The sequence below is a fragment of the Oncorhynchus mykiss genome, chromosome 16 (genome assembly GCF_013265735.2).
Source record: "Oncorhynchus mykiss isolate Arlee chromosome 16, USDA_OmykA_1.1, whole genome shotgun sequence".
Classification (NCBI taxonomy): domain Eukaryota; kingdom Metazoa; phylum Chordata; class Actinopteri; order Salmoniformes; family Salmonidae; genus Oncorhynchus; species Oncorhynchus mykiss.
Window position 1 is genome coordinate 48,243,624 of NC_048580.1, and position 16,004 is coordinate 48,259,627.

A 16,004-nucleotide genomic window follows, 5' to 3' on the forward strand; every position below is an offset into this window, starting at 1 on the left:
TGATGTGAAGCTAGACACTGTGAAAGTGTTTTAACTGTAGGTGTGAAGCTAGACACTGTGAAAGTGTTTTAACAAAGGATGTGAAGCTAGACACTGTGAAAGTGTTTTAACTGTTGATGTGAAGCTAGACACTGTGCAAGTGTTTTAACAGTTGATGTGAAGCTAGACACTGTGAAAATGTTTTAACAGTTGATATGAAGCTAGACACTGTAAAACTGTTTTAACAGTTGATGTGAAGCTAGACACTGTGAAAGCGTTTTAACAGTTGATATGAAGCTAGACACTGTGAAAGTGTTTTAACTGTAGATGTGGAGCTAGACACTGTGAAAGTGTGGTTTCTAGCTACAGGATGTAATGAACACAACATTTTCTCCACATGCGTCCATGGTGAATTTGTGAGCCTGCTTAAAGACCAAGATCATTTGGCAAAACCTTTGGCCAACCGGGTAAGACATGGCCACTCATGAGCTGTAAGTATCTGGAATGGAGTGGAATGTGGCCAACTAGGCCTTGGCAGTGTGTGTTACCACTGCTCTGGCTGTACATTTAATGAATGGTCTACATATTGATTTCACCTTGATTGAACCTGTGGTGGACACCACTAAATGAGCTACAGTATATTGATCAACATGACAAATGATGAGACATAGATGGAAACTGACAACAGTGACACTGATGGAAATGGATTACCACTACGACAGCCTATTTGCATCTCATCTCACCCTTCTGTGTTTGAATAGTTGCCTAATGGTCTTCCTCAGTGCTATTGGCCACAGCACCAAACACCTCTACTGACTCCACTGGCATTGTATCAGACCTCTTCAACACATTGCATTCTGGGGGAAATCTATGTACATGACGATTGAGCATGGACAGTTAGTGAAAGGAGAGAAAGATAGAAAGAAAGTGAAAAGATCACCAGTTCATATAAACTATAGACTACTTCATTATTGGGGTTTAGTTTCACACCAACAGACCAAACAAACTGAACATGCTGCCACATGATGTCACTTACTAGCAAAGACTGTTCATAGATAAGGATAGCATTTGAATCTCTGTTAATGTCGATATGACAGCCAAAATAACCTGTCCAATCATGAGAAGAGCTGGAGGAACAGGAGGAAGAAGGTGGAGAAGAGTAGAGGATGCAGGAGGAGTAAGAGCAAGTGGAAGGACAGTGGCAAGTGGTGACAATGCTAGAGAGGTCCTGAGGCTCAATATCGTGACAGGCACACACAGAGAGTGAACAGAGGTGACATCCACAAGAGTACATGCCATTGAGTATGGGGTGGAGAAAACATTAGCAGACAGACAGCCAATTATAAGAGTGGTCATAGTCTTGAGTGAACCACTTCATTTCCCATACTTAGTGATACTGTTGTCAATTCTATATTTAAGCAGTACGGCCCGAGGGGGTGTGGTATTGGCCAATATACCACGGCTAAGGGCAGTTCTTCTGCACGATGCAACATGGAGTGCCTGGATAAAGCCCTTAGCCATGATACTGTATATTGGCCATATACCACAAACCCTCAAGTTACCTTATTACTACTATAAACTGGTTACCAACCAAATTAGAGCAGTAAAAAATAAATGGTTTGATATACCACAGCTGTCAACCAATCAGCATTCAGGGCTCAAACCACCCAGTTTATAATAGCCTGTATGGTATGGAAAATGTAGGTGCGGTGCTGTGGTAGGTTACTGGTATCACCTGGTATGGGTGGGACTGCGGTTGTAATTGCCATGGGCTCCTGGGTGAGGGTGCTGTGGTGACTCTGTCATGTTCTCATAGTCTGTTACACCCACAGCCAACTGGCTGCGCCAGTTTCCTGTGCTGGTTGATGAGGAAACTAGAAAGAGAGACATTTTTTAGTTGGACTAAAGTAACAGACACATACTGGGGAGTGTCAGACAATGACACCCTAACACTAGTTTCATGTCCACATCCCGGGTCCAACCCTAACCCTCAACCCTAACCCTAACAAACAATACAGCATATATTGTCATACAGTATGTTAGGAATGTATGCATTATATTGATCAGAAAAAAACGTGTCCCTCTGTGTTACTGAGGGTGAGCAGACCGAATATATTATTCTGAGGTGACCTGTTGCAATATGAGGAGAAGCAGGATCTATTTCTACCTGAGGAGTAGGAGGTGGTTCGGCTGGAGTGGCTGAAGGGGGCTGGCATGGTCTGGTATCCCAGGCTGAGCTGAGAGCCGTTGTCATAGTCATACCCAGCCAGACCCCTGCCTGCCTCTCTGTGGCCACCGCTGCGGTGGTACCAGCCTCTCAGGTGCTCAGCCACCAGAGCCTTCTGCATGTTCTTCTGCAAGGGCTCGTTGCGGGGCCCCTGTCTGGTCCGGGGCAATCTCATGGTGGCGTATGGGTTCTGAGCAAGGCTGTCCGCTCGATCACTACTATAGGTCCTGTAGCGCTCGTGTCTGTGATAATTGTGGACTTGGTAGGAAGGGTTAACATTGTAGTGGCCCTCCATCTCGTTCTCATACACGTAAGCACCGTTGGAGTAGGGCTCCATGTCTGGACAGGGGTAACCTGCCACGTAGTAAGCAGTCGGTGCATAGTGCGCTGGGGGCTCATACAAATAACTACAGCCAATATGATTCTGGACCAGATTAGGCATACTGCCTGTGTTTCCATAGACCTCCACCCTCCTGTGCAGCTGATGGTTGCGGGTTCGAGAGTCCAAGGTGCAGTAGTGGGGGTTGCCTGGGTAGTCCAGGCTGGACTGACTGGTGAAGGAGGAGCAGTCCTCCAGGGCCTCTGTGCTGTTGCTCCTGCGGGCAGGGGACAGGGTGAAGACTGGCTTCTCTGAGTCGGTATCCTTTAGTATCCGTTGCTGGGACTCCAGACTGCCACTGCGGTGCCTGAAGGACTGGGAGTTCCCATCCGACCTGCAAAAGTCACACACCCCAAAAATGTTAATAAAAAAAACAACGTAATGTGTTATTGTCACATAAACGTGTTGTTAGACAGTTATCAAGCAAATAGTGTTAAGAAATCCGGATGTACAGCATACAGTACTAAATACTTATGATTACAATAGTTTTCTGTTAAACGTTTGGATGCAGGTATTGCTGATGTAGTGACCGGGTAAGGGTTTGGGTAGGCTGGTCTGAGAGGGGGGGTCTCACCTGAGATGGCTGCTGCTGTAGGCGTTGCGGGTCATAACGGGGGTGGAGGGCATGCTGCGTGGGTCCCGTGGAGATCTGGGTAACGTTATGGCGGGGCTGCTGTGTGCAGATGACACCTCTCTGGGGTGAAAATGATGTGAAGCATCCTGGCCGTCAAACACTGCTAACCTGCTGAGACTCTTGTTGTGGTGGTGATCCAGGGAACGTGCAGGGCTGACCTGAGGGGAGCACTGGACCGACCGTGACCGGGGCCTCAGAGCACCATCCGAGTCATCTGGACAAAGAGACAAAACTCATGGTCAGATGGGATTCGTAAAGGCGCTGTTGCAACAAAGGTCATATAGCTACTGTTTAACTGAAATTTGTCCCACTCACCGTCATCCAGAATCTGACTGTCTGACAGTGAGCTCGTCTCTGAACGGAGGAGCTCATCTAGGGATGAAGGACGAAAGCACATTATAGATGAAAGATTATAGTACAAATCAATAAACTCATACAGTGGAATGTGTGTGTGCCTACTTTTATGTCCAGTACCTGCGATAATCACAGAGGCTCTTTGGGTAGGCTTCTTGCCTTTCTTGATTCTGTACTTGTTCATCTCATCCTCGACCTGCTGCAGTTTCCTCATGGCGTCCTGACAGTTCCTCCTCCTCTTCCTCTTCACCGTCTTACAGATCTCTGCCTCCGAGGCCAGTTTCTTAGCTGCTTCCACGATCTTCCGCTGCAGAGCAAACCTGCTCTCCAGGTTCCTCAGATAAGGGTCCTACAGATCAGAGTATACATACATCAGTATAGACAATATTGCAGCAGAGAACGGCAGATCCATTTCAATTTCAACTGAGCAATTGACATGCATATCCAATTGAAAATTACAACACAATGTAGCCATAACAACAAGGTAATATTTTGCAGTAGTTTGTGTGCGTATTGGGAAAGACAGAAGACAACTCATCAACACGTGATCCATACAAAACAGGACAGGACTTGAATGCAATCCAATCACATTCCATTCCTCACACAAAAACGGTACGGTACAGATGTTACTCTGCATAGAATAATATCCTAACAACCCGGTTTACAACCCTCTATGAGGAAATCATGGAATTCATGTCATGTCATATTCTACAAAATATTAGTCTCTCGTGACAAACATACATAATCATTTACCTGCAGTTGAATGAACAAATCGCCCTCTAGTGGTCTCATGGGTGAATGTTATTAATTTTTTAAATAATTTCATAATAAACGTTTATTTTTTTTAACGAAGACAGTTCTGTTATATTTCAGTCTTCTATGATGTATATAAAGTGTAATATTGGATCCAAACTCAAAATTGAATACATTTCAACTCTATATCTGACATGGTACAGGTGTCTTGTTTTTTCCCCCAAAGCAAATCAAAATCTAATTTAAGCCCATAACCATGTGTGCGAGGTTGTATACGTTTGTTTCAAAGTAGATTTGTTTAAGACTACAAAAAAACACTATGTGTGACCCTGATTTAGCACACTGCAGTAAACTTAGGAAGGCCATCGTGCACGTGTGATTAGGTTCTGGGTGCCAAGATTAGCTAAATATATATACATATACTGAACAGTGCTGTTTCAATACAGACCTCGTTGTATGGGAAGAGGTCATCCAGTTTGAAGGCTGTGCCAACTCTCCGTCTGACCTGAGGAGGTCTCTCGCCTGCAGACAGGGGATACTCTTTGGGCAGTTTGCCCGTGAGCTCCTGAAAACACACAACAAAGCATCCAGGTCATTTAACTTTACAGCAAACAACTGGAGGAAACAGACACACTCTTCACTAAAGGAGAGATCACGTACAGGCTCTTACAGTTACGGAACGTTTTACTCCAATAGTCTCAACTGACCAAACTAAGGCAATTTATAAAGTAGTTTCACTGGTGTTCTACTGAATGAGCCTGGCTGTAAAGCAAAAGGAATTCCTTAACTGTATCAGCCCAGCACCTCCAGGTGCTCGTAATGAGCAAAATCAATGTAAGCAATTGTCTACAAGCAGAGAGTAACAATGAGAGTTAGCTCACCGCCTCTCTCAAGCAGATTTTCTTCAGCTCCTTTGTTTTCTGGGTCAAGACATCTTGGATCTCTTGTTCCTTCTTCTTTAGCTCAGAGATCTTCTCCTTTTTCTGCTCCTCGTCCACTGCTGAATCTGCAGACCCTGTAGTGGTGACGTTGTTTACACTGTAAATGTACCCTAGGTCTATTTGCTGTTTTGGTTGCACATTTTCTAACACAAAGTACATACAAATACCGGTAAATGTGTCCTATCCCTTTCCATATACAGGTATTTCAAAAGAGAAACATTTAGCTAAAGAGGTGACTTTGAGCGCTACCAGAATACCTGTTGACGCCAGGCTGCCAGTGCTAGCCATAATAAGGTTGTGCTTTAGGTTATCTCCCAGTCTGGTTATCTTGGTTCCTCCTCCATGTTCTGTTAAATCCATGGCAATATCACCCAAACTTTTCGCTGCACTTATTTTACCCTGTTGGGATGGAGAGATTGAGGTGATTGAGGATTAGGGATTGATATAGTCAATACATACCACAGACCTACACTGTCTACATGTAAATACAAGCATTTAATCCTACATGAAGAAATTGATCAATTTGGTTGGTATGGGGATGCATAAAGGTGCAGAACACAGACACAGTGATTGAGTCAGGACTCAAAATGGATCATATTACATGGTACCTTACACCTTACCTTGCTTTGCTTCCTGTCCAAGTAAAACTGATGCTGACTGATGGCCATGACCCAGATGGTTTTGATCAATGAGTGGCTGGCGTACCATGTGTGGATGACTAAGCCAGTCTGGCCAAATGTACGCTTCGTCACTGCCCGCCTGTTTAGAGATACACCATGATTATTCTCAGGAAGAAGAGCTTCTTCGGTTGTCTAAAGGGAATTCAAATACATGAAGTTGTGATAAATATCTATAGTTTGACTTGCCCTCACCTGTGGGGGTCATTCACCTCAACAGCAAATTTCTTCTCCCGAAAATACAAGTTCTCCAGTTGCTTCCACTGGTACAGCTATGGAGGTAAACACAGAGAGACACAGAAACAACTGATTAACGGTTGGTGAAACCTTTCACTTAAACTATGACTGTCAAAGCCATTGTAATTAAGAATTTGTTCTTAACTGACTTGCCTAGTTAAATAAAGGTTAAATAAAATAAAAATCTAATTTTAAAAAAGCCTGCATATGACACCTTCATATGTACTCATTTAAGGTACATGATTAAATCATTACCATGATTAATTACCATGATTAAAGCAATGGTGAATCACAACAGATTTCTAAACACTTCTACATTAATGTGGATGCTACCATGATTACGAATAATCCTAAATGAATCGTGAATAAGGATGAGTGAGAAAGTTACAGAGGGTCAAAGATCATACGGCAGGGTAGCCTAGTTGTTAGAGCGTTGGACTAGCAACCGGAAGATTGCAAGTTCAAACCCCCGAGCTGACAAGGTACAAATCTGTCGTTCTGCCCCTGAACAAGGCACAATTGACACTGTTCCTAGGCCGTCATTGAAAATAAGAATTTGTTCTTAACTGACTTGCCTAGTTAAATAAAGATAAAACATTTTTAAAAAACATGCTAACCTAGCAACCAAAAACGAACTGCAAATGCATCAAACAAGTTTGTAGAGTCACAAGCTTGATTTAGTCATTGCGTGCTAGGAAAATGGGACCAAATACTAAACTTTTGCCTACTTTATTTTTAGAATCTTTAGGAGTGTCAATTATCTTGACCTGAACCTTTTTTTTATTGCTTGTTAAATCTCTTTCTCTGAGCAAGTGTATTAGTATAAAATAATATAATTTCCCAATGTTAAGCACAGACTATAGCTCAGTATTTGAATTATTTCATCATTATTGCTCATCTTTATCAAGGGTGTCAATAATTTCACACCACTGTAGCTGTTTTTCGTTGAACAAATGAAATGGTCAGCATCCAATATGGAAAACTGTACCTTCATCTCAGACTCTTACCAGTAGAGGTCCAGTAAATAAATCCTTGCTGTCTGTATTCCTCTCTGTCGAGCTCAAACAACACAAACAACTCCTTCCTTCCCTTTCCCTTTCTCTCCGCTTCCAACAATTCTCCTCAGGTATTCTCATCACTCCGAATGGTAACACCCAGGCCCTGCCTCCCTGCCTTTGACATCACAGAAACACCATCCTCCCTCCTCTCAACACTAAACGTCTGCCCAACCAGCTCTCCTTCTCTCTTCATGTTCAGACTCATAAGCCCATAGACCATAAACTTAATAATGTGATACTGTAGAGACCGGATCACAAAGCTGGGTGTTCCTCCTCTTCTTAACAGAAGAACACCAAGCTAGAAAACATCCACTGAACCAGAAGAACGGGTTACACACTTTACATGCAGGATTCTCAGAATGATAAATAAGTACATTTGTTAACTGGTCAGGACAAAGTAGTGCAGGCATACCTCTGTCCTGACATTGATTTGGTTATGAGTGGTAGGTTGTCAGACAGAATTATAAGAAATACAGGCCTCCAAAGTCATGTTTACCTGAAGGGATCGATCAAACAGTCTGGTTATGAACTGACTGTCACTTGGATTTTCAAGTCTGGCCTTGTCTGCTCCAGCTGTAATGAGGGCCCAACCCTGATCAGTGGAATAGGTGATGAATGTGTGCGAGAGGTCTAGTGCTACGTGCCAGAGGACTCTTTATCCCTGCCCTGTCATTTCATCATTCCTCAAATAGACTGATGAAGCTCCTAGCGCTGTCAGACATAATTTGACTGTAGCAGGCAGACATCTTGTCTGCAGAATGAATCTCCTATGCGCCTGTATAAAGGCTATACTGCACAATGACTGCTGTACACTGCCAATAAAATAGCTCATGCAAAAACAAATCCTGTACTGTAAGTAGAGGAGAACACAAACGGGAACAAACAAATGACCGTACCTTCCGTGGTTTCAATTTGTCCTGCAAATCATACTGGCCAATTCCTTTGTAGCTGATCCCAAGCCACCATGGGATGCCTTGCTTGTCCTGTGAGGCAAAAGCATAGCACCATGACTGAACAGCATACGTCCATTCCCTTAGAGAAATCTGATTTTATAAGTGCAATAGCTGTTGTTGTGTGCATAGTGCAATATACTGTATTCTTACCTTTACTTCATAATAATGGACACCATAGGTGGGTAGGGATTCCACTAGGGTCAAATACCTGAATTAAAATAAGGTTCTATTACAGTAGCATCCCAAATTCCCTCTTTCATTTTCAAAAGGTGGTTCACCATATAAACATTATAGATGGTACTTTACACAGGACAATGAGAGCCTGATCTGTTAAAGATGCCTACAGTGAATCACAATGATTCACTGGCCAGACAGTAACTGGAGTGGGTTATTGATTTCTATCAGACCTTGGTTGCGAGAAAGGAGATAGAGTGTGTATGTGTGAGTGAGAGAATAAGGGAGAGAGAGAGCAATGACAGAGTGTGAAAGAGAAGGAGGGAGAGAGTGTGCAAGACAGCGAGAGAGAGAGAGAGATGGAAAGAGAGAGGGGGTGAGGGGTGAGAGCAAGATGTATGAAGCCAGGGCCTGATGTCTTTTATCTGATGACTTGTGGTGAACAGGCGTGTATGAGAGGGAATGAGGGATCATTGTTTTTACAATACTCACTTCACTATGGCCTGTCCTCTGGAGACTCCTTTCAGCTGTTTGTAATGCTCTATCACTCGATCCTCACTGTAAAAAGCATGATGATGACACCTTCAACTCCTAAATTATGGGCTGCATCACTCCTCCCTCTCAGGAATGCATCATGCATCACAAATCATTGTCTGCAATAACATTGCTGTTGAACCACTTGATATTGAGCAGTCTTTCTAAACTAAACCGTTACCAAGGTTAGTTTACCAGTATGTAAGTGATGGGTGCTCCATTAGCACCTTGTTGGGAAGAGTTGGAAGCTTCTTCAGTTCCGTTCTGGTGGTTTCATCACTGAGAATAATGATTAAACAGAATGGTTATGAAGATATGGATGGTGAAATTCCTTAACTACTGCTGTACATAACAGTTAGAAAACTATGTAGAGAAACCATGACCATGCATTGAGGCCTTCTAAAGTCCAAACAACCTGGAATGAGCTTCTAATGGATATCACCCCCATTCAGTTGGAGTCAGACTGTCTGACCCACAGGTGCAGAAACCTAATTGGCAGACATGCTCCAGGTGCATGGCCACATGGGAAGTTCCTGATAATGACCTAACTTAAGGCCTTTTCTCTGAAAGGACACAGGTGGAAATGCAGACAAAGGTCCACAGTGTTCCATAATTCCCTTTCTCTGGTTCCACCTGGATGGTCCCTGACAGTGAAGAAGGTGCTGCTGTTGCAATAGAAGCTTTATTAAAGGTGGTAGAGCTATGCCGTTAGAATCCAGCCCTGCAGACCTCAGCCTTGGCCGAGCTGTCAGTGGTATGAGACTCATTAGAAGGCCTCTGTGAGATTTTAACAGCCTCACAAGACACAACATCAGTGCCTTCCCTCTTATAACAAACTATGCTGTCATTGATTTGACTGTAATTCTGTAGAAACAGTTCCATTATTGAAGGTCTTTGTTAAATGTGTGATGTTGTCTTGCTCCTTAGATACCTGCTGTGTTAGATCATTCATCACACTCATTAAGAGTGTTCAAAACCTTAAGAACACGTTTGCTCAGAACAGCCTCCAGTGTTCCACAGGGATGTTGACTCCAATGCTTCCCAAAGTTGTGTCAAGTTGGCTGGATGTCCTATGGGTGCTGGAGCATTCTTGGTACACAACTGTGGAAAAACTGTGAAGAACCCAGCAGCGTTGTAGTTCTTGACACTAACCGTTGAGCCTGGCACCTACTCCTAGACCCTGTTCAAAGGTGCTTAAATATTTTGTCTTGCCCATTCACCCTCTGAATGGCACACATGCACAATTCATGTCTCAATTGTCTCAAGGCTTAAAAATCCTTCTTTAAACATGTCTCCTCCCCTTCATCTACACTGATTGAAGTGAATTTAACAAGTGACATCAATAAGGGATCACAGCTTTCACCTGGTTTCACCTGGTCAGTCTATGTCATGGAAAGAGCAGATGTCCTTAATGTTTTGTAGACTCAGTGTATGTCCTTACCTTGAGAAATCCCCCTTTGCTTCCTGAATAGATATAAAAATAACATGTCAGACGATGTATGCTTTAGAGTAGCCAATTAATGTAAAGTACAAGGCCCCAAGCAAATAAGGAACTAACCTGCAAGGCGTTTGCTGCTAATTTGAAGACATTCTCACTTTCCACCTCTATATCCCCCTGTAAGAATGAAATCTTAATCATACATGCGTACGTGTACATATGGGCTCTTGAGACGCTTTGCAGGTGTCTGCATCTGAGCTCTGTCCCTATGACTAACTCATAATCATCGAAATAGAATTCTCTTGGACTGAACCGATCAGCAGTCTACCCTTACTGACTGTCTCATCTCATTCCAACATAGCTGTGACAAAACAGTGCTTCACAGCCACAGTCAGACTGTTTGAGGTTCGGTGGTATATAAAGAGGGAGAATGAGACGGTGAATCAGAGCAACCTGACCCTTGAGAAACCGAAGGTTATCAGTGTGATTCACCGGTTAGATCAACACAAAGCAGAATAAAATAACAAGTAGCTTACATTGTAGACGGCAGCTTTTGCATTCAGGAAGAATAATTCCACCGTCGTATTGTCTTTCAGCAGTGTTATACTCTCGATGTAAAACCTTCGGGGAAAAACACAAATAGAGGTTTGAAAAACAATTAGTTGAATACAATGATAAAATACATATTGCATGCATAATCAGTAAGACAATCCTTAAATCTCAGCACCCACTACAAGACATTCCCTAATGTAATAAAACCCCATTCCTCATCATCTCAAACCAATAGAGGAGTGCTCCCTACTGGAAGGTATGCGCTACAGATATGGCGATGGTGCCATTGCTACCTGACCAGGAAGTTGAGGGCGATAGGCCCAGTTGCCTTCTTAGAGAAGTCATGTTCCAGAACTCTCCGGTCCAACTGCAAGTATTTACACTGACCACTGCAAGAGTCAATGAAGAAAAGTGTTAGATAAACAAACAGCACTGTGAAGACATGCATACAAGCATACATACAGTATACACACACACACACACACGCACACACACACACACACACGCACACGAACAAACAGCACTGTGAAGACATGCATACAAGCATACATACAGTATACACACACACACACACACACACACACACACACACACACACACGAACAAACAGCACTGTGAAGACATGCATACAAGCATACATACAGTATACACACACACACACACACATGCACACGAACAAACAGCACTGTGAAGACATGCATACAAGCATACATACAGTATACACACACACACACACACACACACACGCACACGAACAAACAGCACTGTGAAGACATGCATACAAGCATACATACAGTATACACACACACACACACACACACACACACACACACACACACACACACGAACAAACAGCACTGTGAAGACATGCATACAAGCATACATACAGTATACACACACACACACACACACACACACACACACACACGAACAAACAGCACTGTGAAGACATGCATACAAGCATACATACAGTATACACACACACACACACACATGCACACGAACAAACAGCACTGTGAAGACATGCATACAAGCATACATACAGTATACACACACACACACACACACACACACGCACACGAACAAACAGCACTGTGAAGACATGCATACAAGCATACATACAGTATACACACACACACACACACACACACACACACACACACACACACACACGAACAAACAGCACTGTGAAGACATGCATACAAGCATACATACAGTATACACACACACACACACACACACACACACACACACACACACACACACACACACGCACGCACGCACACACACGCACAGACACGCACACACACACACGCACAGACACACACACACACAGACACACACACACACACACACACGCACACACACGCACAGACACGCACACACACACACGCACAGACACACACACACACACACACACGCACGCACACACCCTGTATACTCTAACACCCATATACTTACATACTTACACAAAATAAGCAATGTGACTTACCTGTCATCAGCAAACGTTAGTCCGAAGTATTCCTTCTCTTTGAGGTTAAAATGGGAGGACACCAGGTCTAGCAGTTCACGGGACAACAGCTTGGGCTGTGGAATAGGAGATTGTTTGAAGAGGGCATTAGGCCTATCTATTTGAGTGCATTATCATTTTTTGTCAAAACTATTTGAAATTCATAGGAACTAAATTAAATGTTACAATAATCTCAAGGGAAAAAATGAAGGCAGTATACTGTACCTGAACCAGCAGCTCGAGTTTCCTGTCGTCAAGGAGATGCACCTGGCAGAGTCTCCCCTCCGTCATCTACAATGGGGGACAGGAAGTTAGGTTCAAATTAAGTTCAGTACTTGTAGTATATGTAGTAAATGGTGTATTGGAATTGATCACAGTCAATCAACATCATCCCTGTTTAGATAATGCAAATCATGACATTAGTAGGACATTTCAGCTGTGTAGAAATCTTGTCTCTGTCAATGCAAATTGGCAAAGATCAAACATCAGGCTTCAAAGAGCGGTTTTGTTTTAGAAATGGTTAGAAAGCAAGTATTTTTTATTAACAAAGTCCCATATTGAGCAATTCACAGTCCAGAGAGCTTAATCCTGTTAAGGAAATAATCATTGATGTTGTTAATTACAATGACTCCATTGTCTAATGGATTTAGCACTATGGTAAACCAATAAGGATTTAAAGTCATTCTGTACACAGTATCTAGCCTTTTGTAGCATTTAAAAACATACAATACATACACATACAGTACTCCCAAAACTATCAACATCACACCTGATATCTCCCAAATTATAGCATACAGTACTGCTAAGATATAGGTTTCTCATACAGCACTGCTAAGATATAGGTTTCTCATACAGCACTGCTAAGATATAGGTTTCTCATACAGTACTGCTAAGATATAGGTTTCCGCTACATCCATACAACCTACAATGACTTACACATCCATCACAATATCACATAATAGGCAAGACTACAGCAGACAAAGACACACACCTCAACCAGCCCCTCTAACTGCCCTCTATTGTATGTGACAGAATGGGGTTGACCAGATGAAGTCCCCCTACTGATCTATAGAGTGCTGCTGTGCCTTGTGGAGTTCCCCTGGGACTACTGTCTCTGTGGTAATAAAACTACTATCACACATGTCTGAACACACTCCAGTCCAGAGCTCATCATCCTCAGCATGAAGCCCTTCTTCCTCAATTTCCACACACTGACATCCAACACGAAGCGAGCGCCTCTGACCACCAGCTTGTCCATTCTGCACGGTGTGCACGCTAGCTAACCCTCACCCGGGCCTGGGCTGTCCCTGCCCTGCCACGTCTGGTACCAAACCCAAGTCTGGCTGGGTTTGTTTGCGTAACAACATCAGTGCTATGTGCTGCCAACCCATTGAGCTAGGGCACGTCTGGCTCAGATGCTAGACTACAGACTGTGTTTTCAGAACGCTGCTTCTGCTAAGCCTGAGGGAACATGGGTAAGCCAGAAGACCTGGTGCAGGTGACTTATATTGTGGCCAAATTATTTATGCTCTAGGGACAACACAGGGCATGAGGAAACACAGATGATGGATGGTGTTAGATACCAGACAGTAACTACACTACTACCTCTTTAAGCATTCTCCCTTAAGGGCTGTCTCAGACAAGTCTAGTCAGTTTGGCTCCATCTAGATAGCCAGGACAGACAGAGATCAATGTCTGCTTCACCTGCCATATTTAGGCTCATTTAGGCCCAGATGCGTACACGTGCACACACACACACACACACACACACACACACACACACACACACACACACACACACACACACACACACACACACACACACACACACACACACACACACACAGGACCGACTTCCCAGTCTGCCATACAGTAATGGCTAAATTGATTGGTTATCTCACTGAAAGGGAAGTGGAACACTCAATTCCACAGTATCACCCGTTGTTGATTATGTTAATTATCACTCATTCAATTAAGGGCCCTGACTTAAAGGCCATGCAATACTGACAATGTGATAAATTAACATTTTTATGATTGAATGTGAAATATGCACATTCAATGGATTTAATTCATTTAGCATGACTGAATGTAACGCACAGCGAACAAAGACATACATTATTTGGCACAGTGCATTGACATTGTTCTGCCAGTATTATAGCAGCAGGATGTCTAGTGTCTTTGTGATGACAATACTATCATAGTTGATTCTCCTCAAAACCTGCCGCTAAGAATAGTCACAGTTGCATTTACATGTTGACCACTAGGGGGAGCATGGTGATTTGTCACTACAGTACAGAATTCTATGTGGGGCAGAAAATGTCAAGAAATGTTTCTTACTTTAGGCCCTCATGTGCGTGCACATGTGAGGATTTGTTTCCAATGTGTATTTACAGTATCAGCCAATTTAATTGAATGAACCATCAGATTGGTGTGCCCCCTTTTAACATCTGGGCACAGCGGGCAGCTTTAAAGCCTATCTATTTCTATCCATCTGGACACAGCTTTCATCTGGACAAAGCTCTTTTCCAGAAGAACAAACTCAGTAGGGCTGAAGCTAAATTCTATGTCACTTCTGATGTATTTTCTTTAATTCTTAAAAGTCTAAGCTGTTGGGGGGAGGGGGAGGGGGAGGGGAGGGGGTTCTAAGCTGACATATGGAATTGTTTTAAGAAGGTCATACCATGGATCATTTAGCTATTTGATTTGGAATATTATGACCCCTTTAGGTATCCCCAAAAAATCTAAATACATAATTTGATAAAATATTTAATTTGGCCTATAGCGTTTAATAATACATTCAAAACGTCTCTTTCTACAGTGGGGAGACTGTAGCCCAAACGGTTCGGATGCTACAGACAAAAGTTGGCACATCAGCGTTACCGACTTCAGACGAGTCCCGTGGGGATTTTCGGGATGTCTCCTGGTCTGACAAACAGTGCTGTAGCTCTGCCACTTTCCACCACAGATGCGGAAGGGAGACATAGAGAATGTGGTGGATTGAGACGCATTCCATGCAACAAAAAAAACAGATATCTCTATCTTAAACAGACAGATTTTGATGGGATCATTTTATTATGTTACTTAGATATAGACTCTAGGGGGTTTTAAAGACCTTGTTTACTGTCAACCTCACACCAAGCTTCAGTGAGAGAGAGAGACAAATAAAATTAATAATATTTGGAGGTATATCTATGCAAATGTATATCTATACTAATGCATGATAATGATAATATACAGTATATTGGTATCGATTCACTGGAATATTGATTCCAATTTTCCAGTAGGCCTACAGTATTAATGTTTATCCAAGACCACTGTCACTGTTCAGTCAACCAAACACAGTCTATTCAACAGCTTTCAATAAAACACCCCTTGCCTTCAGGGCCGAGACATGCATTTAATCCCACATGGCAGAGATGTAGCGAGACATGGTGAAAGAAATGTAAAGGCTTTTTTTGTCTCTGCTGTCTGAAAAGTGGGCCACAGGCCATGGGCAAGGGACTGTAAGTACTGGGGCCTAGAGGCCTGGTTGGTATAGATAGCGTGTTACAGTGAAATGGTTTAATGTTATGGATTGGAGCTTGCCCTTGACTGCTCTAATATC

At 43.0% G+C, this 16,004-nt stretch overlaps 1 protein-coding gene across 4 annotated transcripts in view; it reads right to left on the reverse strand.

Moving 5' to 3' along the window:
- LOC110492160 (FERM domain-containing protein 4B) overlaps positions 1-16,004 on the reverse strand; it is a 30,232-nt gene that overhangs the window by 1,566 nt on the left and 12,662 nt on the right. Inside the window, exons 2-22 of one of the 4 annotated variants that reach the window (XM_036947105.1) lie at positions 12,626-12,691; positions 12,383-12,477; positions 11,184-11,279; positions 10,875-10,959; positions 10,459-10,515; positions 10,342-10,364; positions 9,096-9,179; positions 8,859-8,924; positions 8,343-8,400; positions 8,136-8,222; positions 6,140-6,216; positions 5,888-6,026; positions 5,525-5,666; positions 5,208-5,341; positions 4,775-4,891; positions 3,679-3,922; positions 3,535-3,591; positions 3,160-3,433; positions 2,147-2,919; positions 1,715-1,853; positions 723-847 (exon numbers count right to left, since the gene is read on the reverse strand). In XM_036947105.1, the coding sequence (XP_036803000.1) occupies positions 745-847; positions 1,715-1,853; positions 2,147-2,919; positions 3,160-3,433; positions 3,535-3,591; positions 3,679-3,922; positions 4,775-4,891; positions 5,208-5,341; positions 5,525-5,666; positions 5,888-6,026; positions 6,140-6,216; positions 8,136-8,222; positions 8,343-8,400; positions 8,859-8,924; positions 9,096-9,179; positions 10,342-10,364; positions 10,459-10,515; positions 10,875-10,959; positions 11,184-11,279; positions 12,383-12,477; positions 12,626-12,691 (2,916 nt within the window). In that variant the 3' untranslated portion in view covers positions 723-744. Of the gene's footprint in view, positions 1-722; positions 848-1,714; positions 1,854-2,146; positions 2,920-3,159; positions 3,434-3,534; positions 3,592-3,678; positions 3,923-4,774; positions 4,892-5,207; positions 5,342-5,524; positions 5,667-5,887; positions 6,027-6,139; positions 6,217-7,188; positions 8,043-8,135; positions 8,223-8,342; positions 8,401-8,858; positions 8,925-9,095; positions 9,180-10,341; positions 10,365-10,458; positions 10,516-10,874; positions 10,960-11,183; positions 11,280-12,382; positions 12,478-12,625; positions 12,692-16,004 lie in introns of those variants that run through there. The other 3 variants (XM_036947106.1, XM_036947107.1, XM_036947108.1) reach the window with 3 other exon arrangements.